Source organism: Plecotus auritus (assembly GCF_963455305.1).
Source record: "Plecotus auritus genome assembly, chromosome: 2".
NCBI lineage: Eukaryota > Metazoa > Chordata > Mammalia > Chiroptera > Vespertilionidae > Plecotus > Plecotus auritus.
Genome location: NC_137771.1, coordinates 126,356,996 through 126,384,754, shown reverse-complemented (window position 1 = coordinate 126,384,754; position 27,759 = coordinate 126,356,996). Strand labels below are relative to the sequence as shown.

Sequence of the window (27,759 nt, the reverse complement as noted above, 5' to 3'; positions counted from 1 at the left end):
TACTAGGGATGTGCCTGCAACCAAGGTACATGCCCTTGACCAGAATTGAACCTGGGACTCTTCAGTCTGCAGGCCGATGCTCTATCCACTGAGCCAAACTGGTTAGGGCTGAAATCATGATGTTTATTATTAATATATGAGTATCCTAATTAGAAGGAATGCATAAAATGCAAATAATGGAAACTGAAACAAGAGAGTCCAATGACATAGGTGACATAGGTTGACAGCATATTCCTCACCTTCATAGAGCCTTTAGGCACACTGAAAAGCACTGAGTTGAGCAGCTATAGTTACAATACATGTGAACTGTATTTAATAGAGAATGATGTACTTAGTGCTTTGTTTCATCATCCAACACGCACAAACATTTTTTCAAATAATTAATACTGAATATATTCTACTTGTGTGTAATGATTACAAACCCGAGTTCTTTATAAAACTGTGGAACTTATTAGCAACACCAACAAGCATCCAAGAGAATCACAGCTGGAGAAGCCACTCCCTCCAGTCACCAGATTCCATTCAACAACTAACAGCATGAAAGTGGGCTTCATGGGATGAGCCAAAGAATATCAATATCAGTTCAGGTACATCATTCTTTGTTTAACCTTTGCAGCCAAATATATTTGAAATCCAAAATATATCAAATCTGAGAAAGGTATTAAGTTGCACTGTATGGAGAGGGTGTAGACAACAAATTATAGTCAACAATACTTAATATTTTTGCAGGGGAATGTGAATACTCATGATTAGTAGGATAAAGTCTGCAAATAATTTCACTTAAGATGAAATGACTTAACTTGAAAATCATGCAAAATATTTGGTATTTAGAAACTTATGGATGGAAAAATTAAAATTATGCCTCAAATTAGGATGGATCAGCTAAACCAGTCACTGGAATGAAAGGAAAATAGCATTTCAGATATGAGAACTCAACATATCTTATTTTTGGAAGACACTGATTTTATTTACAATGTGTGTGTTTTTTTAACTTAGTGAGTAAAAATAAAAATAAATGAAAATATATGAATAGATTCATATTTTAAGTAAACTGAGGAACCTATTGTTACTTAAAGTATACACATACTAAATACTTTTGTACAATCTCTCTGTAATTCATCTGTCCCTGAAATTTCCACTATCAAATATGATCACTTTATACTTTTTTTTTAAATTTCCAAAAACAGTTCTCCAGTCCTTTCCCTAAGTTGATCTAATGGCATCTGTCTCACGACAGTAAGGTGATTCAATCATATTCCCAAAGGTCCATCAGAACCTTCCTGGGGCACTACGGCGTGAGGCAGTGCTTTCAGGGATGCTGGCTGGCACCTGGAGTATACCGTCTTATAAATTTTTGAGGCAACATCTCAAATGTGTTATAAAACAATCGTAACCTAATCTTTGCATCAATCAAGGAGCCCTGAGTGCTACTCTGTTTTCTAGTGGCTCACTTAAGTGCTGGGAATCAGGAATGGGCAGTGTGTCCAACACTCATTAGGTCCCTCTTATAATTGCATTTAACAACAAAAAAGAAAAATTAATCTGAAACATTTAATGAAAAAAACTGAGCATGGGAGGTGTTAAATAGAGGCTTGATAAGGAAAATAACCCCAACAAAATGTGAAAACTGTACAGCTATTTAGCTTTCCATCTGATGTGACTTTCTAGTTACATGATTTCTAAGTGACTGTTTTACTCTGCTAAAATAGAGTTAAGGAAGTGTTGTGAATATCGTTGTGAATATGGAAATAAGCAGGCACTGATGGGCTGATACCTATTAGGAGGTATGTAGGGAGAAGCTAAGTATTTCTCCCTAATTTAGATTATTTTTTCCCCACCTGAAGCCTCTATTGCTGCCAGAAAAATAAATGCCATTAGAGGAAGGAGGACAACTGAAGAGGCACAGAATTGAGTTGCAGTCAACTTGCGCACACTAACCAATGGTAAAGTCTTCATAACATTTACCTCTGCATATCCACTGCACAAAGCAAAATACATAGTACACTGTGTAAGTACATAACTAACTCAAAGTGGCCTATACACACCATTTAGCATAATGAGAATCTTCCATTTTGTATATGTGTATAAAAAAAAAAGAAAAAAGAAAAGACTCTTATCTGAATAAAATTACTTACTTGTCTTTTTAAAGCAAGGGAAATAAGTGGACACCTTGAAAAGGTGCTCCAAAACTTTTAGATTTGTTCTACTTTGAATAGCAATGAAAAGTAACTGAATTCTATTAGAACATGGGATTAAAAGCAGACTAGAAATAAGAATGAACAATTAGAACTACTAAAATGGAAGTCATTTGGTATTTTTATCAATATTTCTTTGTGTATGTGCAAAGAGAAAGAAACATAAAAATAAATTCCACAGCAAATTGAAAGCTGTTCTGAGGTAGCTATCATTTCAAAGAGATGTTGAACCACTTTGAAGCTGAAAGCAAAGAGGATGGGAGATCATAGGTGATAGGACATCACATTCTAGTCATGATTTTGATACTCCCAGTGTAGTAATTTTGTGCTTATCAGACATAAATTTGAAATAGGTGTGAATCTTTATCAGGAGTTTCTGCTAGCATATTAAGCTGAGAACTTTCAGCAAGCCATGTATGGACATTTTTAGGTAAAACTAACTAAATAATGCTAAGGTTTCTAAAAAATTCTACAGAAATCACAATCTTAAATGATTTAGAATGCCATTAAATACTTTGAATATATTACAATATTTACAAATGATTTATGGTAGAAAGATTCTGCAAGTTTATATCATACACAAAGTACCTGCACTACTATCTGATAGGATTAACCCTAATCTCATGCCTGCTAGGAGTGAAGGGGAAGGAAAGCATGGCTATGCAGTAAATTGCTATTGTGAGGTAAGGAAGCTTTCAGAGCGCCTATCTCCAGTAGGCCACGTTTTCCTACTCCAAATGGAAACTTTAATGTTGCCAGCCAAGCCTTGGTCCCTTTCCTGATAAGCTATTTCTCAAATATGAATGTAGATTAATCCTCTTTTTAATAAGCATTAACTCAGCCCAGATAATCAGAGTATAAAAATTCCATCCAATCTTTTAGCGGTCCTTGGATAGTTTTGTCAAATAATTTATATTTCAGAAACAGTTTTAAAAGCTATGCTTGAATTGTTTAATGTTTCATAATTTGCTCACTCATTCATTGTTAATACTTATTGAGCTTCATAAAATCTGTTATCTACAGAGGTAATAGTCATAAAATAAAAATCACCTTTTTAAAAGTAAAAATATATTTCATTAAAAATTTGATGCTTTAAAATTTTGAATAAGAAAGTGACATAAATTTGAAAGGAGTCATGTTAGCTTCATGTGGATTCTAATACAGATATATAAAATACATGAACACATATGTTTCATATGATATCTATATATAGAATTATATAGAATCCTCATGAAAGCTACATGGATTTTATTTAAATTTATGTTGTTCATTTTTCTATTTATGAACACTGTTTTACATATGATAAAACATTTACTCTAGATTCAAAAATAATCTAATATTTTCTGCCCAAATCTCTTTATAATCTTATTTCACCCTGTAACAACTAAGTTGGTAAATTATTATAGCGGTCAGGGATGTCAGGTGCAGTGACAAGAAGACTGTTAGTGCTCAAATGAAGATTAAGATAAATAACATTGCATGTTGCCCTGGAAAAATTTAAAGTGACTTCATGTAGAATATGAGATCTGAGAATAACTTTTTCAAATCTAGATTCCCTTTTTGCACCACGTGCAAACCTGTAGCGCATATTTGTTTTTGAAGAATTTAAATAAAGGATAAAGAGGAAAAAATGAATAGAAAGTTAGTGTGTTACATTGCCCTGGGGAAATCTCTAATTTCCACTATGTACAGAAGCAAAACATGTTCAGCGAAATGCTCTCAGGTCACTTAAAGGTACAAGTTTGAATTTGATTCTTGATAGTTGTCTTTACAATCTAAAGTGTTAAACTGCGAGTGTTCTCTGATAAATATGTTAAAGCTGACATAAGAAAAATATCAATACTGAGGGGCAGGTTTCCTTTCTCTTCCTTCTAAGCATTCAAATACAGTTTTTCACATGATGGAGAGTCAAAAGAAGAGCAACAATAACAGTCTCTGAATGAGTTTTTGCCTAAAAAGGATGAGTGGGAGACATCCTGCGAGAGTAAGAATTTCCAACCTGAAAGGTATTTACATGTCTCCCCACTAGTTAAAATCCCCCCATTCTACTTCTAGTGGAGATGAAGAGACTTGGAAAGGAGCAGGAAAAGGGGAGTGTGAAAGTCAAATTCTACCTACAGTGCAATTCTACTCAGATCGGTCCAGTTTCATTAAAATACATGTTTCTTAATATGTGTAACACATCAGATATTTAAGTATAATACCACATCACACTTAGGGCTTGAAATAAGAAAAGTATCTTATATTATAAATTAATTTTAATAAGTATCCAAAATTTTGTTTATTTGGAAAAATTATTTTGTTATCATGTGCCAACAATAAAGTTTTGAGATTATATAGATATTACAATGTAGTGAAAAAGTAGAAATGTTAGGCTTTTCATCTTGCAAGTAAAATCTCATTTTCTTCTTGTGAAATTTATGATTCCCAGAGAAATGTTTATGAAAATAAAAATATAAACAGAACCATATAGAACTTATTCAATATAATTTTATAACACACTTCAGAAAAAAATAGCCCCGTGTGAAATCTCTGTGCTCTTAAAATGCATCATTAGCTCATTCATGAAATATCAGAATTTAAACCCATGAAAAATATATACTTCATTAATCATTCCTATTTAAAAATCTCCATATTCTTTACATTGTATAAGGACAAGCAGTGAACACTTTAACAGGTAAAGGATAGGCTATTTCTGGAGGGAAATGTGTAGAAAATATCAGCAAGTCAGATATGCAATGCTAGGTTCCTGTGGTTTCAATTTTCATTTGCTTTTCACCTACAAGAAAGGAACAGCAGTTGCTGGAAGGCAAATTACTAGTTGAAGGTGAATCCATTCTAAGAGACAGCCATCTATCAATTAAGTATAAAGGTTTTGAAAGGCTGCTTTCTGGTTTGGCCTTATTCCAAAATATTTGAAGGGCATACACCTTCTGAGTTAGCAGTTCTTCTACAAGCAGATGGATATCAATCACTATGAGAAATGATAATAGTATATGGACTATTCTTGTCAAGCTCAAAGACCAACAGAAATTTTCAAATCAAATACATAGATTTTGCAAAAACAAAAACAAACGAACAACAACAACAAAAAAACACAACCTGCTGTTAAAAAAAAGAAAAAGAAGGAAAAATATGTCTACCATAATTTTACTAAAGCACAAACCTACTAATTATAAGAGCTTTGCTATTTATGAGGCATGAGTGAGTGAAGAATGGAGAGCAAAACTGCCACACTGCACTAAAGTGACTACTATAGTCAATATTTTAATGTTTTCACTAAAGCCAAGCAAAGGGATAAACACAAAGTAGTCTTTGAATGAAATCTGTTCTTTTATATGTTTTATAAGATTTACTAGTATATGAAGGTGTCACAGAGAAAAAATGTAACATTGTAAGTGATTAAACACATGGGTTGATAGTACCTTCCAGGAATGAGGGTGGAGTACTGCACTGCAAATCAAGAAGGTACATTAAAGTATCGTCCAGGTTCAAGACTGACACTCAGCAGTTACTGCCTGCCATCCCTTTCTGGGAAGAATCCCTCACTGGTGTGGTGAATCAGCTCTCAAAGCATAAGCAAGAATGAATCAGCAATCAATAACAAAGAGAATGACAGAAAGACAGCAGATCACAAAGCATGGAAGCCCCTTTCCAATGGAGACACTGTAATACTTTCTCTAGTGCTGGGGATTATTCTATCCAGTAACTAATAAACTTTATTTTCATAAGCTGTGGACATGGGCCACAATGTTATAATTAAATTTAAATTCTGTAAAATAACTGACCAGACAACAAGTGGGTGCTGTTTTTTCATTTTCATTATTTAGACATTCTCAGCAGTTTAGAAGTCTACAAACTACAGCAGTTTATAAACTTAATACGCAATGAAACCCTTGTTAAAATCAGTTATTAAGGTATTTATGCTTCTTACCAAGGTAATAGAAGATTGAATAAAATTTCTCAAAAAAATTCTAAAGTGTTTGTAGAATGATGTTAAATCAAAATTGTTTGCTTATAAACTCTAAAAGTGTAAAATATTGTGAGATAATTTCTTTTTTGATTATTGTTAGATAAAAAATTTAAAATGAATTGCAGTCAAAATTGTTATTAAACAAGCTTCAGTACTGAGTTCATTCTTTTAGTCACTGACTTGATCATTCTCTCTCTCTCTCTCTCTCTCGTCTTGGAAATATTTTAAAGCCCACAATTTTGAAAACCTTGAAATTCTATTTTGGATTCTAAAACAAAACATCTTTTCCGGCAGGTAGAACACATTGGACCTCTTTTTCTTCTGCTGCTTCTTTTTCTTCTCCTTTCTCTTCCTTCTAACATGCTCATTGGTCGCCTTGAACCAGACATCTGTTCAAGTGACTAGTGAATCCTTAATTTATGCATCACCAGTCTTATTAATTCTGTCAAGACTTTTTTTCCTGAGCATTTTAGTAATCCTCTTGCCTAAAGAAAATCTCAAGGAATGGCTTCATAGCATGCAAAGTCTGTGTATTTTTGTGTTTTGATGAACTAGTTGAGAAAAATGGCTAAGCATTTATCAGTGTGCACTCTCGTTATGCTTCATTGGAAATTCAAGCAAAAAGATTGCCTTATGGTCATAATGTGATATACTGAATAGCAATGCTTTAAAGCATGTTGTTTATGATTACATTTTACAGAAAAGATGTTTAAAACAAGCAAAAAAGATTCATTCATTCACTCTTCTAGTATTCCATCCCATTCCATTCTTTATTTTTCATTTCAACACATTCTTAAAGATAAGAGGTTTTCTTAGCTGGAAATAGTCTCTTACCAGCATAATTACTGAGTCCCTTTCTCTTCTTTCTTCGCCAATACAACCAGATGCTAAAACCCATCAAAATTACCCAGCAGGCACCGCCAATACCAGCTATAAAGGCTGGTTGCTTCACAACATCAGTGATTTGCTCAGTTATGCTATTATTGTTTTCAGTAATGACAACTTCATTACGTCCGCCTATGGAAGAAACAATAGTTTTAGTAAATATTAACACAAAAACAAACACAGCAATACACATGGTGCTCTAAAACCACACACACAAAAAAAAGAAAATTCCTTTGAAAGCAAGTAATATTGGTTGTGTCCTGAACCTGTCACAATTATTGATAAGAATATTTTATGTTACAGAAGAATAATCAAATCATGAGCTTGAAATGTGATTAAAAACATTGCTAATCAGTAAAGAAAAAAATTAATTTAAACAAAAAAAAACACCCACATTGCTCTCTTATGATTGGTTTACTATTATGAATAGATTCAGAACTGCTTCTTGATTTACCACCTTATAGATGAGTACTAAAACAATTACTAGGGGTTGAAATAATGGCAACTTTTCTTCAGTTAGGTAAAGAGTCTTTTAATGTAGTCTCATACAATAAAAAATGCAGCTGCCACATTCAGCACAGGGTCTTTGCAAATTCTCTTTCCTTTACAGCATGGTCCAAATTCAAATGTTCATGATTCAAAAATATGGAACTTCATGCTGTCTTTAATATCATACCAAGGAACTTATTTTGGTCAAACCACTTAATTTTCAGGAATGTATTAAAATCAGTGCAATGCATAAAACAATGATAATTATGTAAACATCCTGTCATAAAGATTAGTATTTATAATTAAAATATTATGAAAAGATAAAACTTATATATATTACCGTAAAGTATATGAAACTAACTTGAAAATCCACTTAAAAGTTGAGCTCAAAGGACAACTTGAAATTTAATTCAAAGGTCTGCATAATTAAAGCATACACTTAAACCTGAACTAAGATTATTCTAGAAGTAGTCATGTTTTTTATAATCTAGACCTCTCAGAGGTAATTTTAAAAGTCTTAATCCACATTTTTAAATAGGCATAATTGTAATATCACTGAAGAACAAATATGTAGGTACTTAACAGATTAAGAAGTTTAAACACTGAGAATTAAGTGGTTTTTCTTTTTTAAGGTTTTATTTTAATAGCTTTATTGATGCATAATAAAATATAATAAACTGACATATATAAAGTAGTTATTTAATTGTTTTGACATATACATACAGATCTGAAACCATTACTACTACCAAGATAATGAGTATATCCTTTAGTCTCCAAAGTTTCCTCCTGCCCATTTATTATCCCTCCCTTCAACCCTTCAACCTCTCCATGCTAACTCCCAGGCAACCACTGATCTGTCACTGTAGATTATCTTTATTTCTTAGATTTTTATATACATGGAATTATACAGTATGTACTCTGTTTTATCTGGCTTTCGCTCAGCACAATTATTTTGAGATTCATCTATGTTGCTGTGTATAGATTATTCTTTTTTATTACTAAGAGGTATTCCACTTGTGGTATGTAAATACTGCAACTTGGAATCAGATGTTCATATAAAGACTAATACATGAATATTTGTAATAGCTTTGTTTGTGATAGCCTAAACTGATTCCAATGTAATATTATACCTTATTAGTGACTAATCAAGTACTATTTATAAGTAAATTATAATCCAAATATAAATGGCAAATTTTAGCATATCTCATCAAAGGAATGTGCAATTTTTATTAGTTATCATGGCACTGAAATATATTAGAAAGAGCATGGACTCTGAGGTTCTGCATTTGAATACCATCTCTGCCACTTATTAGCTAAGTAAGCAGTGAGCTTATGCAGGGCACTTAAACTTTTTGAGAACCAGTTTTTGTTCGTTGACAACAGTGCCTTCTATTTGCGAGGAGATGTTGTACGTAAAAAGGTTAATAGAAACACAGTAGTTTGTGACTCAAAATTATGGCCTACTTAAGGTTAAGGTTTATTTTAAGAGCCACTCAGGTAACTTCAAGGATGTAAGTTGTAAACTGTCTAGACGTGAGAGTCCTGCAAACCACAGGTGACTCGTTTACTGCAGTTTCTCTTTTATTCCAGGTAAGAAAATCAGCCCACATCACCCAGACTGCCTTATAGTTGAGTGTAACAAAGTGAATGAGTATTGGCCAATGGTACATGGGCACAAGTGATGCATACTACCTTCAGACTTGACCCATATGTTGTGACAATACTTAGGGGACACCGCCTTCCTAAGAGATGGTGGAGCCATTAACTGGAAAGACTGAAATTTCCTGAATAACTGTATAAAATATTAGACTGGGCTATAAATAAGAAAGAAACTTGTCTTTTGTTAAGCCAATCAGAATGCAGGCTTCTTTGTTATAGCAGCTAGCCTTTTTTATACGTACTTATATTTCATTTCTAAAATGTCTTTTGAGTTTAATTTAAAACTTAAAATACAGATTCACTTATGTAGTTAGTAAACCTGATTTATTTTCCCAATCTATCTGCCCTTAATTATTTTATATATAAACATAGTCAAAATGTATTTAAAATGAGTTCATATTTTTAATATGAGACATAGATATATCTGGTGATATTTTTAGTTACTAAAGAGAAAATGATACCTCACAGAACAAAAAGAAAACAACATTTCTTCATTTGTATAAAAGGTTAATAAAATGTCATATTTAATATAGTGCAATATTTGTTACCATAGGTGTATTACTCTTCCTTATGCTGCTGATATTTTTGAAACAATGTTGTCAGTTGCACTAATTATAGCATAGACAAGATTGTTGTGTGTGACCTGTAATGCTCCATTGTTCTTGCAGACAAAAAATATGAAATATAATGTCTTCCTTCTACTGGAGAGTAATGAAGAACAAAACTAATTTGTTTCACTAAAAATTAATTAGACACATCAGATTCAAGAGTACCTATTATTGTGAAAGTTTACACCTGTTTCATATATCATTACCAACTATGTAAGGTAAGTGTGAAATGACCAAATGATTAAAGAAATACTAGCTACATTATAAAGCACAATTACTATGTCAATTTGTTATAAGGCATACTGTCGGATGCTTATGTATGTAAATGCATTTGGTAGCATTTGTGTGTTTGTGAATGCACCAATATATAGAACTATGGACATATTGATGTAAAAGTCATCTTACCAGTGAAAGCTACATACAAAAGACCAATTTTACTTTTAAGCCTGTGTAAGACTGCTTATTATGTTTACACAACATTTTAATTAATGGCCTCTTAATGGAACTTTCTGGAATGAAAACTAAACTGAGAAGGAATAGATGAAACAGTGCATGGTCTGGCATAAGACAAATCTAAATTTATCAGCTATAAATTACATCAAATGTCAATACATGACTTAATTAAAGCAAAGGGAAAATGAGTTAGAGCTTGAGTCACTTCAAGTGCTGTTTCCAGTGCTGCATGGACAATAGAGGAAGCATAAATTGAAACAGAACAGGAAGTTAGACATCACTGAATCACTTTTCAACCAAGGAATAACAGTTGTGCAGATAAGATTATCTGACAAGATAAGATAGATATGCAGCAGTAATTAAAGAAACAATTAAGGGCTTCTTTAGTATAACAGTAATTATTAAAAAGAAATAAGTCTATTGGAGACAAATAGCCTTTTCTGGGTTGAATTTTGCTTGCTGTGTGTGTGTGAATATATGTGTGTGCATGTATATTCATTTCAAGTGGAAAAATATTCCGTTTTCTGTGATTACAATTTGAATATTGCATATTTTACCTATTGAATGAGAGATAAAACTATCATTTAGGAGATTATTTTTCTTTCATAGAAAGATTCTAAGACCTTTGCATGATACACAAAACTATAAATTAAAAGGTACTCATTTTGCATTTAAAGACTTAGTCTTCTTAAAATAACATGAGTTAAGCAAAACTTTCCCTTTGATTTAAAATAATCATAATTCACTTTATTGTTTTCAATTCCTATACAATCATTCATTTTTAACTGTCATGACATGAACATGGTAAAATGATGTTCTTGCAATTATTTACTTGCCTCCCAGTGTTATAAATCCCCAAAATATTGGGGAGCAAACAGGTAGTCACTATAAAATAATAACAAAACTTTGCCATGCTTGAAAATTATATTTATAACTAAAGATTATCCTATATAATAAAGAGGTAATATGCAAATTGACCCTCACAAATGGCTGCTTATGACCAGGCTGGCAGGGGGATTAATAAGGGACAACCAAACAACTGAACAGCAGGCTGCGTGGGGCGACCAGGCCAGCAGGGGGGGCAGTTGGGGGCAACCAGGTCGGCGGGGGTGGGGGGACAGTTGAGGTTGACCTGGTCAGCAGCAGGGGGCAGTTAGGTGCGACCAGGCTGGCAGGGGGGTCAGTTAGGGATGATAAGGCCACAGAGACAGTGAGGGGTGGTCAGGCCGGCAGGGGGGGCAGTTAGGGGCAACCAGGCAGGCAGGCAGGTGAGCGATTAGGAGCCAGCAGTCCAGGATTGTGAGAGGGATGTCCGACTACCGGTTTAGGCCTGATGCCCAGGATCGGGCCTAAACCGGCAGTCGGACATCCCCCAAGGGGTCCCGGATTGGAGAGGGTGCAGGCTGAGCTGAGGGGACCCCCCCATGCACAAATTTCATGCACCAGGCCTCTAGTAGAAAAATAAAAAGAGAAATATAGATATTTGGTAATCTTCCTTATCTTTAGTTAAACAATTATATTCAACCCATTTCATATATGTGCTAGAGTGACAGTACAAAAATGAAAACAAGGTTCATTAAGTCATCTAGGAGCTCTCATAGAAAACTACATCTTTTAAACATGTCTCATATCTAATTTAAGTTAAAATTTAACTTATTTCTAAATACTATAAATGGAATATATATGTCAGTTAAATTCTTTTGGGTTTACCTGTATTTCTTTCTTAGTCCAATTTATTTTAAAAAAAAATCTCAGAAGGGCAAGCTTGTAGGTTTCCCTCAGGTTAAGAAATAAATTCAGTCTGTATGACTAATTAAGAAAGGAAAGGCAATTTGAGGACAGTTAGTACTATAACTTTTTCTCTTTAATTCTTTATTATATATAAGAAGGAAAACTTGGAGAATCTAAAAAAAAAAATTACCTCTACAAAGGAATGCTAAATCTCTTCAGATACAACAAATACTTTGTAATAAGAAATGATTTTCAGAAATGGGCAGTATGCACTCTGTGCATCATTTCAAAAAATAAACAGAAAACAATGGAATGGCAAACTGGCTTGCATCAAACACTAGACAGTGTTTTTAAAATATGTAAATTCTTGGTAGAATATTTTTTAAAAAATTAAAGATTATGACAAGCAAATAAAACCAGGGAGAACTGGAGATATTGCCTCTTGAAAGAAAGGACCACAATAGGGGAAATCTACATTTATGAGGCTCTTTTTCTCCCTGAGAGACCTCGATCCATGCAGGGCTAGGCAGCTAGAACACCAGCTGAAAACCTTAATCTTATTAATGTGATGTTTAAGAGGAGAGCATTCAAAGCTTCAGAGTGACTGAAAATTAAAAGAGAAACCACATGAAAGAGAAGGCCACAGGAGAGTGATGTTCCAAAACCTGTAAACAGATCCCCCTCTGTCCTGAGGTGAACTCTGTGCATGTAGAATGATGTTGGTGAGAAAGAAGGGTTTGGTGAGAACCAAAAGCTAGAAGACTGAAAAGGCTGAACAGACTTCCTGCATCTGTCCACTGCTGAGAAAATTGTGTGTGAATTTTTAATTTAATTAACTTAGGGGGACTAGATAAACATATTAAACGTTTCACTGAAACCTCAAGTGGGACATGCCTTAGAAGTAAAAATCAAACTAAGGTTTTAAGTTAAGAATAAAGTCAAAAGATCAACAGCTCCATACTAACTGGATACTTCCATTTTTGGCGATGAAGAAATAATAACTAGCAACATGCAAATTTACCATAAACAATTAGAATACTAACAAAATGTAAAAAACAAGCCAACACAGGATAAAGATGGTCAGCCAGTAATGTAACTGCATCTAGAACAAAATCACCACTGTTAGAAGATAACAAAATTTTATAGTATGTCACCTGCAATGTCCAGTGTACAGTAAAAAATTAGCGGGTATAGAAAAACAAGCAAAATATTGCCAAAATACTAGAAAAAGGAGACCCAAGATCAAGAGAAAAATAAATCAGTAGACATATACCATTAGGTGATACAAATGTTGAAACTAGGGGGCAAGGACTTCAAAGTAGCTACTACAATATGTTCATAAACTTAATCCCATCTAATAAAGGGCAAATATGCAAATTGACTGTCACGCCATAACAAATTGGCTGCGCCCACAGTGGATGCAGGGATTCTGTAACACAAGATGGCTGTGCCCACAGCAGAGGCTGAGTTCCCATAACGAGCCTTAATGAGAAATCAGCAGGGACCTGAGGCTGCGCCCTCTGCCTGGTGGGGCTTGACAGGGGACCTCAAGCCATGCCCCCCGCCCCATCGCCAGGCCAGAGAACCTCAGACCGCACCCCCCACCTGGCAGGGCTTGATGGGGGACCTCAGGCTACATCCCCCACCCAGTGGAACTTGGCGGGGGGATCTCAGGTCTCATCCCCCCACCTGGCAGGGCTTGACTGGGGACTTCAGACAGCATCCACCACCCCAGCACTGGGCAATGGGACCTGAGGCCGCACCCCTGACCCAGCAGGGCTTGATGGGGGACCTCAGGCCCTACCCCTGCCCCGGTGCCGGGCCAGGTGACCTGAGGCCACACCCCCACCCCAACTGGGCTTGACTTACGTGGGGCTGGCCGGGTCTGGATCTAGCCCAATGGGGGTGTTGTTGGCTGGGTCTGGGTCTCGTGCAATTTTAAGGTGCATGTGGGTGGGCGGGGACTTAACACTGGTTCCTGTGGAATGCCCAGACTCTGACAGGAGGAAGATTTTCATATACATTTTACTAATTTTCTTTCATCTCTGACACTTCTATTATAAAGAAAGGGCAAATAGCATATTAAAATATTTCCTCTAATTAACTCCCTTTTAATGTGCATGAATTTCATGCACCAGGTCACTAGTAGAGTTATAATCAATAAACAAAAGGGGGAATTTCAGAGGAAGTGGAAAATGTAAAAGATAACAAATGGAAATTCTAAAACAGAGGAGTGCCCTATATGAAATAAATAATTCACTGAATACTTCAATTTCTTGTCATGAAGAAATAATAGCTATGGACATGCAAACCCACCAAAAACAAATAGAATACTAGACAAAATATGTGATACAAAGGGCAAGATTTTAAAAAAAGGGAAATAAACAACGTTGATCTTACCATTTTCATAGCTTTCTATCTGTAGACAATTTAAAACACAATCAATAATAACACTTTGGTTTGCATATTGGCATTTGTTACACATATACAAAGTAAAAGGCATAACAATAGCAGAAAGAGTGAGCAGAAGGAAAATGGAATTATATATATTTTAGATCCATATCCTATAAGCAAACCTTAGAGTAACCATTAAAAAAAGAGGTATACTAGCCCAGCCTGTGTGGCTTAATGGTTGAGCATCAACCTATGAACCAGAAGGTCATGGTTCAGTTCCCTGTCAGGGCACATGCCTGGGTTGTGGGCTGGATCCCACAACAGTAGGAGGTGTGCAAGAGGCAGCCGACCAATGATTCCATCAATGATGCTCTCTTATACTGATGTTTCTATCTCTCTCTCCTTCTCCCTTCCTCTCTGAAATCAATGAAAATTATATATATATATATATATATATATATATATATATATATATATATGTATGTATATATATACACATATATATATATTAAAAAGAGGTATACTAGACATAAAATATAGTATAGAAAGAGTTTTAATTTATCCAAAAAAATCAGTAAATTGGGTAAATAGGAATAAACTTAGAAAATAAATAATGAGATTGTAATATTAATCCCCAAAGCATTAAATGAATTGCATTAAAGATAATAGTCTAAACAAGCCAATTAAGAGGCAATGGTTGTCATATTGGGTAAAAAAAAAAGAGCTAACAATATATATTTTTTAAAAAATATAAATATACCTAAATACAGAGAAACAGAAGTTAAAATAAAAAAAAAATTGAAAAAACACAAACCAAGTAAACACTTAGAATATGATGTGGCTATCCTAATATCAGATAAAGTAAATTTCAGACAAAAATCTTACTAGTAAATAAGTAAGACATTTAATAATGATAAAGGGTAAGTTCATTAATAAAATATAACAATCCTAAAATGCATTAACTTAAAACAGAATAACAAAATGCATGAAACAATACCTTATATACAGAAAGGAGGAAAAAACAAGCTTACAATTATGATAAATTCCTAGACTCTTTTTTTTATTAATTACAACAATAGACAGAAAAACATTAAGGACCTGAATAATACTACCAACTAATTTGACCTGACATTTATTTAACATCCTACTCTAAAAGAGAAAAATCCACATACTTTTTAAGTGCATAAGAAACAGTCACTAAGAACAAATTCTGGGCCATTAAAATAAATCTCCATATTTAAAAGGCCATATTCTTGGGAGAAACCAAGATGGTGGCATAGGTAAACACCTAAACTGCTGCCTCGCACAACAATTTCAAAACTACACTAAAAGACAAAACGGACATCATCAGAACCACAGGAAGGCTGGCTGAGTGGAAATTCTACAACTAGAAAAAAAGAGAAAAGCACACTGAGACTCAGAGTAGCTGCAGGAGGCAGAGGTACTGAGATGCTAGTGCGGAGAGGACTGGCAACTGAGTGCGCGGCTGGCTTTCTCAAGCGGGAGGGAGACAAAAGCTCCTGACTGCGCTGAACTCCAGTTCCAGTGAGACTCTGGGGACCCAGACTCATTCGGGGAGACACTGGACTGTCTGGCAGCGGGTGAAACTCGAGGATGGCTTTCTCTCAGAGGTGCTTGCAGCAATTACCAAGGGACACTGAGACACAGGGGCCTATTAGGGCAGGGCTTATGGGAAACCAATGCTGTCTGCTCCGCCCTGAGACTCTACCCTATCCAAGCTGAGCACAGAGGCTTTTGCAGTCTTGTCTCATAAGGGTGTCTCCGGCAAAAAAGTTCTCCCAATGTAGACAGAGCTGATCCTCACAGCCAACTGGCCTGGAGGTCAATTCCTCCCAGTGATACCAACAGCAATCAAGGCTTAACTACAACAAGACTGTGCACACAGCCCACAAAGGGGTGTACCAAGACTGTCCACCTCAAGTAATGGGAGAGGCTAAGCCACTGGGCCCCATAGGACACCTAGCACATAAAGCCACTCTGTCAACTCTGGGAATCAGCCAAAATGCAGAGACAAAGAAACAGATCACAAATTAAAGAAATGGAGGAAAGCAAATGACTAGATATAGAGTTCAAAACCACGGTTATAAGGTTTTTCAAGAATTTTCTAGAAAAGGCCAATAAATTTAGCGAGACCCTCAAGGATATGAAAAAGGACCAACTAGAAATTAAGCATACACTGACCGAAATAAAAAATATTTTACAGAAATCTAACAGCAGACTAGAGGATCTCAAGAATCAAGTCAAAGATTTGAATTACAAAGAAGCAAAAAACACTCAACCAGAAAAGCAAAAAGAAAAAAAAAAATCCAAAAATATGAAGATAGTGTAAGGAGCCTCTGGGACAACTTCAAGTGTACCAACATTCAAATTATGGGGGTGCCAGAAGAAGAGAGAGAGCAAGATACTGAAAACCTATTTGAAGAAATAATGACCGAAAACTTCCCCCACCTGGTGAAAGAAATAGACTTACAAGTCCAGGAAGCACAAAGAACCCCAAACAAAAGGAATCCAAAGAGGACCACACCAAGACGCATCATAATTAAAATGTCAAGAGCAAAAGACAAAGAGAGAATCTTGAAAGCAGCAAGAGAAAAACAGTTAGTTACCTACAAGGGAGCAGCCATATGACTGTCAGCTGATTTCTCAACAGAAACTATGCAGGCCAGACGGGAGTGGCAAGAAATATTCAAAGTGATGAATAACAAGAACCTTCAACCAAGATTACTCTACCCAGCAAAGCTATCATTCAGAATTGAAGGGCAGATAAAGAGCTTCACAGATAAGAAAAAGCTAGAGTTCATCACCACCAAACCAGTATTATATGAAATGCTGAAAGGTATTCTTTAAGAAGAGGAAGAAAAAGAAAAAGGTAAAGATAAAAATTATGAACAACAAATACATGTCTATCAACAAGTGAATCTAAAAATCAAGTGAATAAAAAAATCTGATGAACAGAATAAACTGGTGAATATAATAGAATCAGGGGCCTAGAAAGGGAGTGGACTGACAATTCTTGGGGCAAAAGGGGTGTAGGGGGTGTGGAAAGAGACTGGACAAAAATCTTACACCTATGGATGAGGACAGTGGCGGGGGGTAAGGGCAGAGGGTGAAGTGGGAACTGGGTGGAGGGGAGCTATGGGGGAAAAAAGAGGAACAATTGTAATAATCTGAACAATAAAGATTTATTAAATTAAAAAATAAATAAATAAAAATAAAATGCCATATTCTTACAACGTACATGCTCTGACCTTGGTGGAATTGAATTAGAAATTAGTAATTAAAAGCTATCTGGAAAATCCCAAAACATTAGGAAATTCAACAATGAACTTCTAAATAACCTCTGTAAAAAAACAGAAATCCTTAGAGGAAGTGGAAAACATTTTTTCAACTCTATACTGAATATCAAAAGTTATGTTAAAAATATTAAGTAACATAAAATATCAAATTAAAAGTTTCAGCTGAAGAAGTGCTTATAGAGAAATTGATCACTTTTTTGGGAAATTTTATTACTTTAAATATTCATATTAGAAAGAAGTAATGTTCAAATAATTGGTATTAATTTCTATCTTAAGAAGCAACATAAAAGAAAATAAAAGGAAAAAATAGCAGAAATTGATTAACTAGAAAACAAATAAACAAAACAAAAAAGTCAAAAGTTTATTCTTTGAATAACAAAATTGATGAAACCTTGTCTAGGATGGTTAAAATAGGAGAGAGAAGGGAAGGATGGGGACAATAATAAAGGAAATGAGAGAAAATATAAATCTCCAGATTCCTATATGATAATAGCATAATATGCAAATTGTCCCCTTGACTGGGAGTTCATCTGGGAGTTCGACCAGGGGGCAGGGCTGGCCGGGGGAAGGGAGGGAGGCCCTTAGTGGTGGCAGTGGCAGCATCAGTGGTAGGCAACCAGGGGAAAGGAGGGAGGTCCCGGCAGGCAGCTGGCAGCTGCTAGGTACCCTACCAGTGCATGAATTTTGTTCACTGGGCCTCTAGTACAAGAATAAAAGAGGAGGCATTATTACACATCTTGCAAACATTACAATAAACAATTATAAATAAGGATATATCTATGCTATGTAGTAAAAGCCTAATATGCAAATTGTCCCCTCAACCAGAAGTTCAGCCAGGAGGTGGGGCCAGGTGGCCAACTACTCACAGCCCTGCCCCGGCCACGGCCAGTGGAGGAAGCAGCAGCAGGCAGCCGGGGGAAGGGAGGCCCCAGCTGGCAGCTGGCATCACTAGGGACCCTACCCGTGCATGAATTTCATGCACTGGGCCTCTAGTATATATATATAAAAGCCTAAGCAACCAGTCAACTGATTGACCTGTCGCTATGATGCACACTGACCACCAGGGGCAGACACTCAACACAGGATCTTCCCCCTGGTGGTCAGTGTGCTCCCACAGCTGGAGCACCACTCAGCTGACTGACAGGCGCCAGACGCCAGGCTCACGGCTGGTGAGCGCAGCTATGGCAGTGAGCCTACCCAGTGGTGGTGGTGGCAGGCTCAGCAGGGCCAGGATGAGTGGGAATGGCGGGGTGCCCGGCCAGGGCTCCGGCTCCTCCCAGGCCACCTATCGCTTCGTGTACTACTATAACCCTTGGGGGATATTGGACTGCTGGTTTTAGCCAATCCCCGCAGTCCAGGCAGAGGGACCCCACACATTTGTGCACCAGGCCTCTAGTTGAAAATAAGCATATGTTAATCAATTTCAAAAGTTAGATGGATAAGACAAATTTATTGGTGAGCAAAAACCAAAAATCTATTTACCACAACCAACGCAGAAGAAATAAAAATTCAAAATAAGTTTAAATTTATAAAAATAAAGAAAAGTCCAGGGACAGATAGAATTGCTGAATTCTAGGAAGTATATAAGGAAGAAATAATACAAGGCCTGAAAAAACTCTTACAAAATATAGAAGAGGAAGGAATAAATCCCAATCTATTTTATAAAGCTAGCAATCCCAATTCCAAATCCTTAAAACAGGGGTCCTCAAACTACGGCCCGCGGGCCACATGCAGCCTGCTGAGGACATTTATCCAGCCCGCTGGGTGCCGCTGCCTGTCCTGCTTAGCAGCCGACTCTTCCCGGGCCCGCAGTGTGCATAGGAATTTGTTCATAGTTTTTTTTTTTTTAAACTATAGTCCGGCCCTCCAACGGTCTGAGGGACAGTGAACTGGCCCCCTGTTTAAAAAGTTTGAGGACCCCTGCCTTAAAAGAAGAAAAGAAAACTACCTATCAATATCCCTCATGACCAGATACAAAATTCTTTATAAAATATTAGCTAATCAAATTAAGTAATATCTGTAAAAAGGATAATATATCCTGACCAATTGGGGTTTAATCCAGGAAAGCAAAGTTTATCTTTGAAACCAGTCAATAGAATTTACCATAATAACACAAATAAGGAGAAAGAAAACAGATGATTTTTTCAAATATATGCCTAAGAAGTAGTTCATAACTATTAAAATAAATAAGTGAAGTTAATAAGGTGATAAGATAACAATACAACATAAGAAATTAAATTCATATACAATGAGTGGCCAGATTATTATGATCTCTGAACGCATAATAATCTGACCACTCAGTGTATATCCTATATAATAAAAGGGTAATATGCAAATTGTCCCCTCAACCAGGACTTCGGACCAGTAGTCAGGCTGGCCAACCACCCATCTCCCCTCCCCCTGGCCAGGTGGGCCGGACCCCACCCATGCACAAATTCATGCACCGGGCCTCTAGTGTGTGTATATATATATATATATATATATATATATATATATGTATATATATATATATATATATATCCTATCTAATAAAGGAGTAATATGCAAATTAACCATCACTCCACTATACCCATAAGCCATGCCCACAAGCCAATCAGGAGTGAGTATGCAAATTAACCCAACAAAGATGGCTTTGGCCATGGAGCAAGCAGGAGGCTTGGGTTTCCCCGGCAATGGAGGAAGCCAAGCTTTCCACACACCCTGGCCAGCCCAGGCCTCCACTCAAGGCTACAAAGTTTCAATTATAGAAGATAAATAAATCCCAATAAAAATGGCAGCAGCCACGGAGCTGGAGAGAGCAGGAGGCTTGAGTTGCCCTCGGCAATGGAGGAAGCCAAGCTTTCCACACACCCTGGCCTGCCTTGGTCTCCGCTCAAGGCTACAGTTTCAATTATAGAAGATAAATAAATCCCAGATCCTGGGGCCTCTGCTTGGGTCGCCAGGGGGCATGGCCGGACTGCAAACCACCACAGGCCCCTTGCCCAGGCCACCCCATGCCCCAAGGAAACCCCCACCCTGATCTGGGACACCCTTCAGGGCAAACCAGCTGGCCCTCACCCATGCACCAGGCCTCTATCCTATCTAATAAAAGAGTAATATGCAAATTGACCATCATTCCAAGACACAAGATGGCTGCCCCTATGTGGTCAAAGATCCTGCCCCCATGTGGATACAAGATGGCCGCCACAAGATGGCCAGCAGGGGATGGCAGTTGGGAGGGACCAGGCCTGCAAGGGAGGACAGTTGGGGGCGATCAAGCCTGCAGGAGAGGGCAGTTAGGGGTAACCAGGCCACCAGAGAAGGGAAGTTGGGCGCGACTGGGCCTGCAAGGGAGGGCAGTTTTGGGGGGACTCAGGCCTGCAGGGGAGAGCAGTTGGGGATGGAACCAGGCCTGCAGGGGCGGGCAGTTGGTGTGGACCAGGCCTGCAGGGAAGGGCAGTTAGGGGTTACCAGGCCTGCAGGGTAGGGCAGTTAGGGGCAATCAGGTTGGCAGGGGAGCAGTTGGGCATCAATCAGGCTGTCAGGAGAGTGGTTAGGGGGTGATCAGGCTGGCAGGCAGAAGTGGTTAGGGGCAATCAGGAAGGCAGGCAGGTGAGCAGTTGGGAGCCAGCTGTCCTGGATTGTGAGAGGGATGTCCAACTGCCCGTTTAGGCCCAATCCCTATAGGGGTCCCAGATTGGAGAGGGTGAAGGCTGAGCTGAGGGACACACCTCCTCAAATATATATATATATATATATACTAGAGGCCTGGTGCATGAAACTCGTGCACGGGATGGTGTGTCCCTCAGCCTAGCCTTCACCCTCTGCAATCTGGGACCCGTTGAGGGATGTCTGATTGCCCATTTAGGCCCAATCCTGGTGGGCAGTCGGGCATCTTTCTCACAATCCAGGACTGCTGGCTCCCAATCGCTCACTTGCCTGCCTGATTGCCTCTAACTGCTTCTGACTGCCAGCTTGATCACCCTCTAACCACTCCCCTGCCAGCCTGATCGATGCTTAACTGCTCCCCTGCTGGCCCAATTGTCCTTAACTGCCCTCCCCTGCCAGCCTGGTTCCCCCCACTGCCCTCCCCTGCAGGCCTGCTCCCCCCCAACTGCCCTCCCCAGCAGGCGTGCTCCCCCTCAACTGCCCTCCCCTGCAGGCCGGCTCCCCCACAACAGCCCTCCCTTGCAGGCCTGGTTTCCCCACAAGTGCCCTCCCTGTAAGCCTGGTCCCCCTCAACTTCCCTCTCATGCAGGCCTGGTTGCCCCCAACTGCTCTTTCCAGCAGGCCTGGTCTCCCCTACCTGCCCTCCCCTGCAGGCCTGGTCCCCGCTAACCGCTCTCTCCTGCTGGCCTGATCGCCCACAACTGCCCTCCCCTGCTGGCCATCTTGTGGCGGCCATCTTGTGTCCACATGGGTGCGGCCATCTTGTGTGTTGGAGTGACGATCAATTTGCATATTACTCTCTTATTAGATAAGATATATGCACTGAGTGGCCATATTATGCGTTCAGAGAGCATAATAATCTGGCCACTCAGTGTATAATATAGAATAGTTGATAAAATTTTATGAACCCACTTAGTGTAAAAATCAAACACGAAGAAAAAAGTTTAACACAACCATACTCTGAAAATGACAAAATATTGTTGAGAGAAATTAAAGGTAAATAATGAAGAGATACATCATATTTCTGCAGAGAATGACTCACTATTAAAATGCTTAATCTCTCAACAATAAAAAAACTTAATCTCTCCAATTTGATGTATAGATTCACTGTGTTTTCAAGAAATAATCACAACAATAATTGGTATAAACTGACAAGCTGCTTTGAAACAGTTCTTCTGCCAAAACAATTTTGCAGAAGAAAATAAGGGAGTATTCACATTACCTTATCTCATGACTTTCTATAAGGTACAGTAATCAAAACAGTGGTTTGGCAAAAGGACAGACATATAATGACATGGAACAGCACAGGGAATCCAGGAATGGATCTATACATATATGGTTAACTAGGGAAAGGAAAGTTAATAAATGATGCCAATGCAATTTAATATATACTTGGAAATAAATAAGCCTCAACCCTCACACCACATGTAATTACTTGAAGACAAATTATATACTTAAGCATAAAAGTTAAAATTATAAAGCTCGTAGAAGAAAATATCTTCACTATCTAGAGGTGGGACACAATTTCCTAGGAAGCACTAAAAATAAAAAAAAAATAGTTTGATAAACTGTAATGCACTAAAATTTAAAAATTGTCCATCAAAAGGTTATTAAGGAAATGAAAAGAGAAGTCATAAACAAAAAAGTATTTGCAATACAAATACATGACAAAGAATTTGTATACAGAATGGTTATATAATTCCTCCTTATCAGTAGCAGGAGGCAAACAACATACTTTTAAAAAGTTAAAGACTTAAGACATTTTACCAAAAAAAAAAACAGTGAATGTCTAATATGCACATGTAAACTTGCTCACCATCTTTAGTCATCAAAGAAAACTGAAGTGAGTACTTTTTACACTCACAAGAATGGCTAAAATTATAGACTGGCAACATCAAATGTTGGTACAACATGGAAATATCCTATATAATAAAAGCCTAGGTGGTGTCATGCCCTTGCACGATGCCCTCATATGATGTTGTTACAAGATGGCCTCCACAAGATGGCAGGCTGGGGAGGGCAGTTGTGGGTGATCAGGCCAGCAGGGGAGGAAAGTTGAGAGTGACCAGTACTACAGGGGAGGGCAGTTGTGGGGGACCAGGCCAGCAGGGGAGGGCAGTTAGGACTGCTGGCCTGATCGCCCACAACTGCCCTCCCTTGTAGGCCTGGTCCCTCCCAACTGCCCTCCCCTGCTGGCCATCTTGTGGCAGCCATCTTGTGTCCACATGGGGGAAGCCATCTTTGACCACATGGGGGCAGTCATCTTGTGTGTTGGAGTGATGGTCAATTTGCATATTACTCTTTCATTAGATAGGAGAGATTGGTATCAACATTACTAATGAAACTATTGATTAAAAATAATTTTCAAACAACCTTTCAGCAGCTAAACTCAGTAATTATAATTTTAAGAAGTTTATGGGAGTCTTAACAGCATAAGCAATTGCTAATCATTTTTGTAAGAAACTCTAGTCAGCTAACCCATTTGACTGTATGATGTGTGTACCCTCTCATTCATTACTGCATATCCACTGTCAGGATGGAGATTCAAAAAATAATCTACGTGCAACCAGGTAACTTATTATGCACAGACTATATAGGTTGGTACTCACCGATTATTATTGGTTGTGGTTCACTTTTTACTCCAACCCCTGCACTGGTACTTGCTGCAACCTCTACCCGGTATTGAATACCTGGGAATAATCCACCAATTATTACAGACCGAATGGCTGCATCCACACTTTTGTTGATATGAAATCGTGTTTCATTTCCCAGACACCAGATCTACAGAAATGTAAAGTGAATAACAAAAAAAGATAGAATTATCATTTCTCATAATTAGATCAGTATAGTAGATCAAATATATTTAGTAGTGATCAACTACTTCCTAGGCTTATGGAAGTATTTGTTACTGACATTTTCAAAGCATAATTTCTGCAGTGTGTGTGTGTGTGTGTGTGTGTATTAAGGAAATAACAATAAGGAAAGCTGAAACTATGCCATGTTCCTTTATATCTAAAAATCAGCATTGAATGCTCATAACACAATAATTCCCTTAACGCCTATATACAGTGGTTCCTGGATGAAAACAGCATTTGCATAGGGATTAAAACATAAATTCCTGTTCTTCATTTACTTTTCAAGATTTATTATACATATAATCTATTAAAATATAATTATTGTAAGTTGTAATATTCAAAGTACATAGGTGCACATCTAAGTAATTTATATTTCATTTAAGAAAATATTAACTTACACAGAAGTAGCTAACAAGATTAATTGACTTAAGTTATAGGTATTGACTGAGATGAAATTAAAGTGAATATTTACATTGATAGTAATAAATCTTGATATTGATCAATATATCAACACACAAGTACATATGCATGAGAACAAAGTGTTGGGAAGTCTTTAAATACTAATGTGATGAAAGCTGGATTTTTACTTCTAGTAATAATAAAATTTTAAGGCATACATTCTTCTGGGATATGGAAATCTGTTACTGTGAAAAGTGTTATAAAATAAATGTGCTCTCTCTATATATTTGTATTCTTATTTTATAGTATTTTACAATCTAGATACATAAAGAACATAAAGGGTTTATTTCTAACATAGGTAAACTTCTTGAAGCTAACTCTTTAAAACAATATTTGTGAATTGTATATTTCTTTGATTTACACTATGATATCTGTGTTACTTTGGAGGAATATTTAGTCCTGACCTAAATACATATTGTTACCAAAATATAATAATCTCATATAATTGAGAAAGCTTATAATTTGTGACACACAGAATTTGTCATGTAAAAAAATCAATAATTAAGTAGGTGGAAGTTTAGGATATTTAGTCTCAGGTTATACAATAGTAAAATGCTAACCTTATTAAAACTCACACACACACAATAGCAGATTATTGTTGCTCTTAAAACAATGTGTCCTAATACTTAAAAAACTTTAAAATATATATAATTTTCCTATTTTCATTTTTAAAAATTATATTTTAAGTTTATCATTTTTTCTTAGAAATAACATAATTCAATCTGCAATGTTTTTTTGTGAAATAATTCAGCTTAATTTCACATACCATATATTAATTTCGGGGGTCAAGTAGTGTGTCTAGTTTTCCATCTAATAGAACTGGCTAGTTATTGTTGTCAGAATTATGTAAATATTTACTAATAACAAAAAATTATAATTTAAAATTTTTTGCAAGTTTTAATGAGGTTTAATGTGGTCTAATTACATCACCTAATCAGAATCTTATTTCTCAGTTATATATCTTGTGTCTCTTAAACATCAAATGATGATGAAGAAACAATAGCCATATACTGTTTCTAAACAGCAACAAGTTCAGCTGAAAAATTAGATAATCAGCCATTTTTTGGTAACATGGTTTTTTCAAAATGTATTTAATGGCTTCCATTTTTGAATGAAATATTTTGCAAAATTTTAGTACATTGATAAAAGCAGAGTGGGAGTTGGTGCTGCCATCCCTCCTATTAACACCCCACAACTCTAAACCCCAGAAGCATCTTTTTCTTAGAACACAATTTAAAAATGCTGCTATAAGGTGTGTTACACAGCAATCTAATCAGAAAAAACAAAACCCTATTCCACCGTTATGATCTACTTGTGCAACTGAGTTTGTGTTATCTGTGACCTTAGGTTTATCCTTTTGTTTTTTTTACCTGTCAGACAAATATGTAAATATTAATTTACACTCAAATTCAAAAAGAGGGACACTGGAGATGTGCCTCATTCTTGTGACCTTTAGACTCCCCTGGAAGCCTGCTCTGTGAACCTTCCTTCTTCACACAGGCCCTACCTTGTATTCTTGGATGATTCCATTCTGATGATCTGGAGGAGGAGGATCCCAGGAAATACTAATACTTGTGCTGTTGTGGCTCCCAACTGTCAGCACAGTGACAGATTGTGGAGGAGCACTTGGGGCTGTAGAAGAAGCAATTAGAATAAACACAAACTGTAAGTCTTGGTGTGCATTAATGGTGCTTGCAGAATACGAATCTGAAGACAAGAAGCAGGAGATTCTGGTTTCCAGTATTCTAACTGTGTATATAGTATTCAAGAGTGACAGTTTTTATAAAATATCTTTTAAATATAACGGATAGATTTAAAGCAAATACAATAGGTGTAGTACTATGTACTGAACAATAAATTTAACAGCTAACATTCTGATGAGTATTTTCTATATACCCAGCACAGAGCTAAGTGTCAAATTTAATTCTCACAATTACCTCAGCAGGTAAAAGCAACAAGGTAGAATTTGAACACAGGTATGTCTACTTCTAGAACTTTGATCTAAAATTTTTATTAATCATTATCTCTGAGTGATGGCATTATTGGCATAATTGATAACCTATTTATTCTAGTTTTATTAATAAAAACAGAGATACAGCTATAAATTTTACCAACAAATGGAAAATGCTTGTGTTTTCATATTGGGGAAAATAATTTACTGCTCTAAATTGACATAATTTAAGATTTCAGACTTATTTTATAATGATGGGCAAGGAACTCTGAAGATAGAAATGAAAACAGTTCATGTTGGGTCAAATGTCTCATGGACACATTTTAACTTCTTACACATTTGCTTCTTTTATGGTTTCTCCTGTAATCCCACTGAAAAAAGGTAAGTGAGAATAATTTCCCAATTTCATATTGCAGTGCCTCCCATACATTGTATCTGAGAGCTAACATATATTAATTCTGATGGAAAACATGAATTCTCAGTGAATCTCTGAGCTTAAACCAAAGGAAGAAAAATCAATATCAAAATCCTTACAGTTAAAACAAAATTCAAAGGATTATTATATAAAAGGGCCAATGCTTGCATAACTCTACATGGTTTAGCCCTTTGAAAATATATACAATTGAATTGTAAAATACATTTTAAAGCCTGTCTATAAAGTCTCCCATGTTTGGTCAATTTTGGTCATATTTGCATTTAGATGCAGGGCACACACATACCACAATACCACCCTTTATTATTCCTCTATGTGACAATATTGCTCCAAAATGTGGCACGATGACATAAATCCCACCACTGTCTACCAGTTTTGTAGTTATTAAATAGGTAGCATTGAAAAATAACTTATGAGAGCTAGTTTTTCATTGGCCTTTCTGCTGGCTTGGAGAGAACACCACGCCTGCTTCTCTATAGGTCAATTATTCCTGTGCCCAGCTTCTCTCTATGGATGTGAAAGAACCTAATCACCACTCATCATTCCCGGGCACAGGCCAGCTGAGTTCCATTGGTTGCCTTCACAAGGTCTCAGAAATGAGAGATGAACATACCGCTATGGGTGACAAATGCCTAATCCAGGGGGAAAGTCTAAGTGCAGTGGAATTGATTTTGGAAGTATACCGGTACTTCAATGTAGGATTCTGTAG

General features: G+C 36.8%; 1 protein-coding gene across 15 annotated transcripts in view; it reads right to left on the bottom strand.

The window, feature by feature from the left end:
• ROBO2 (roundabout guidance receptor 2) overlaps positions 1 to 27,759 on the bottom strand; it is a gene marked incomplete at its 3' end in the record, with an annotated part of 1,552,622 nt that overhangs the window by 66,626 nt on the left and 1,458,237 nt on the right. For all 15 annotated transcript variants that reach the window (XM_080654546.1, XM_080654549.1, XM_080654547.1 and 12 more), the window contains 3 exons: positions 26,174 to 26,298; positions 23,962 to 24,133; positions 7,003 to 7,185 (listed from right to left, as the gene is read on the bottom strand). In XM_080654546.1, the coding sequence (XP_080510672.1) occupies positions 7,003 to 7,185; positions 23,962 to 24,133; positions 26,174 to 26,298 (480 nt within the window). The remainder of the gene's footprint in view (positions 1 to 7,002; positions 7,186 to 23,961; positions 24,134 to 26,173; positions 26,299 to 27,759) is intronic.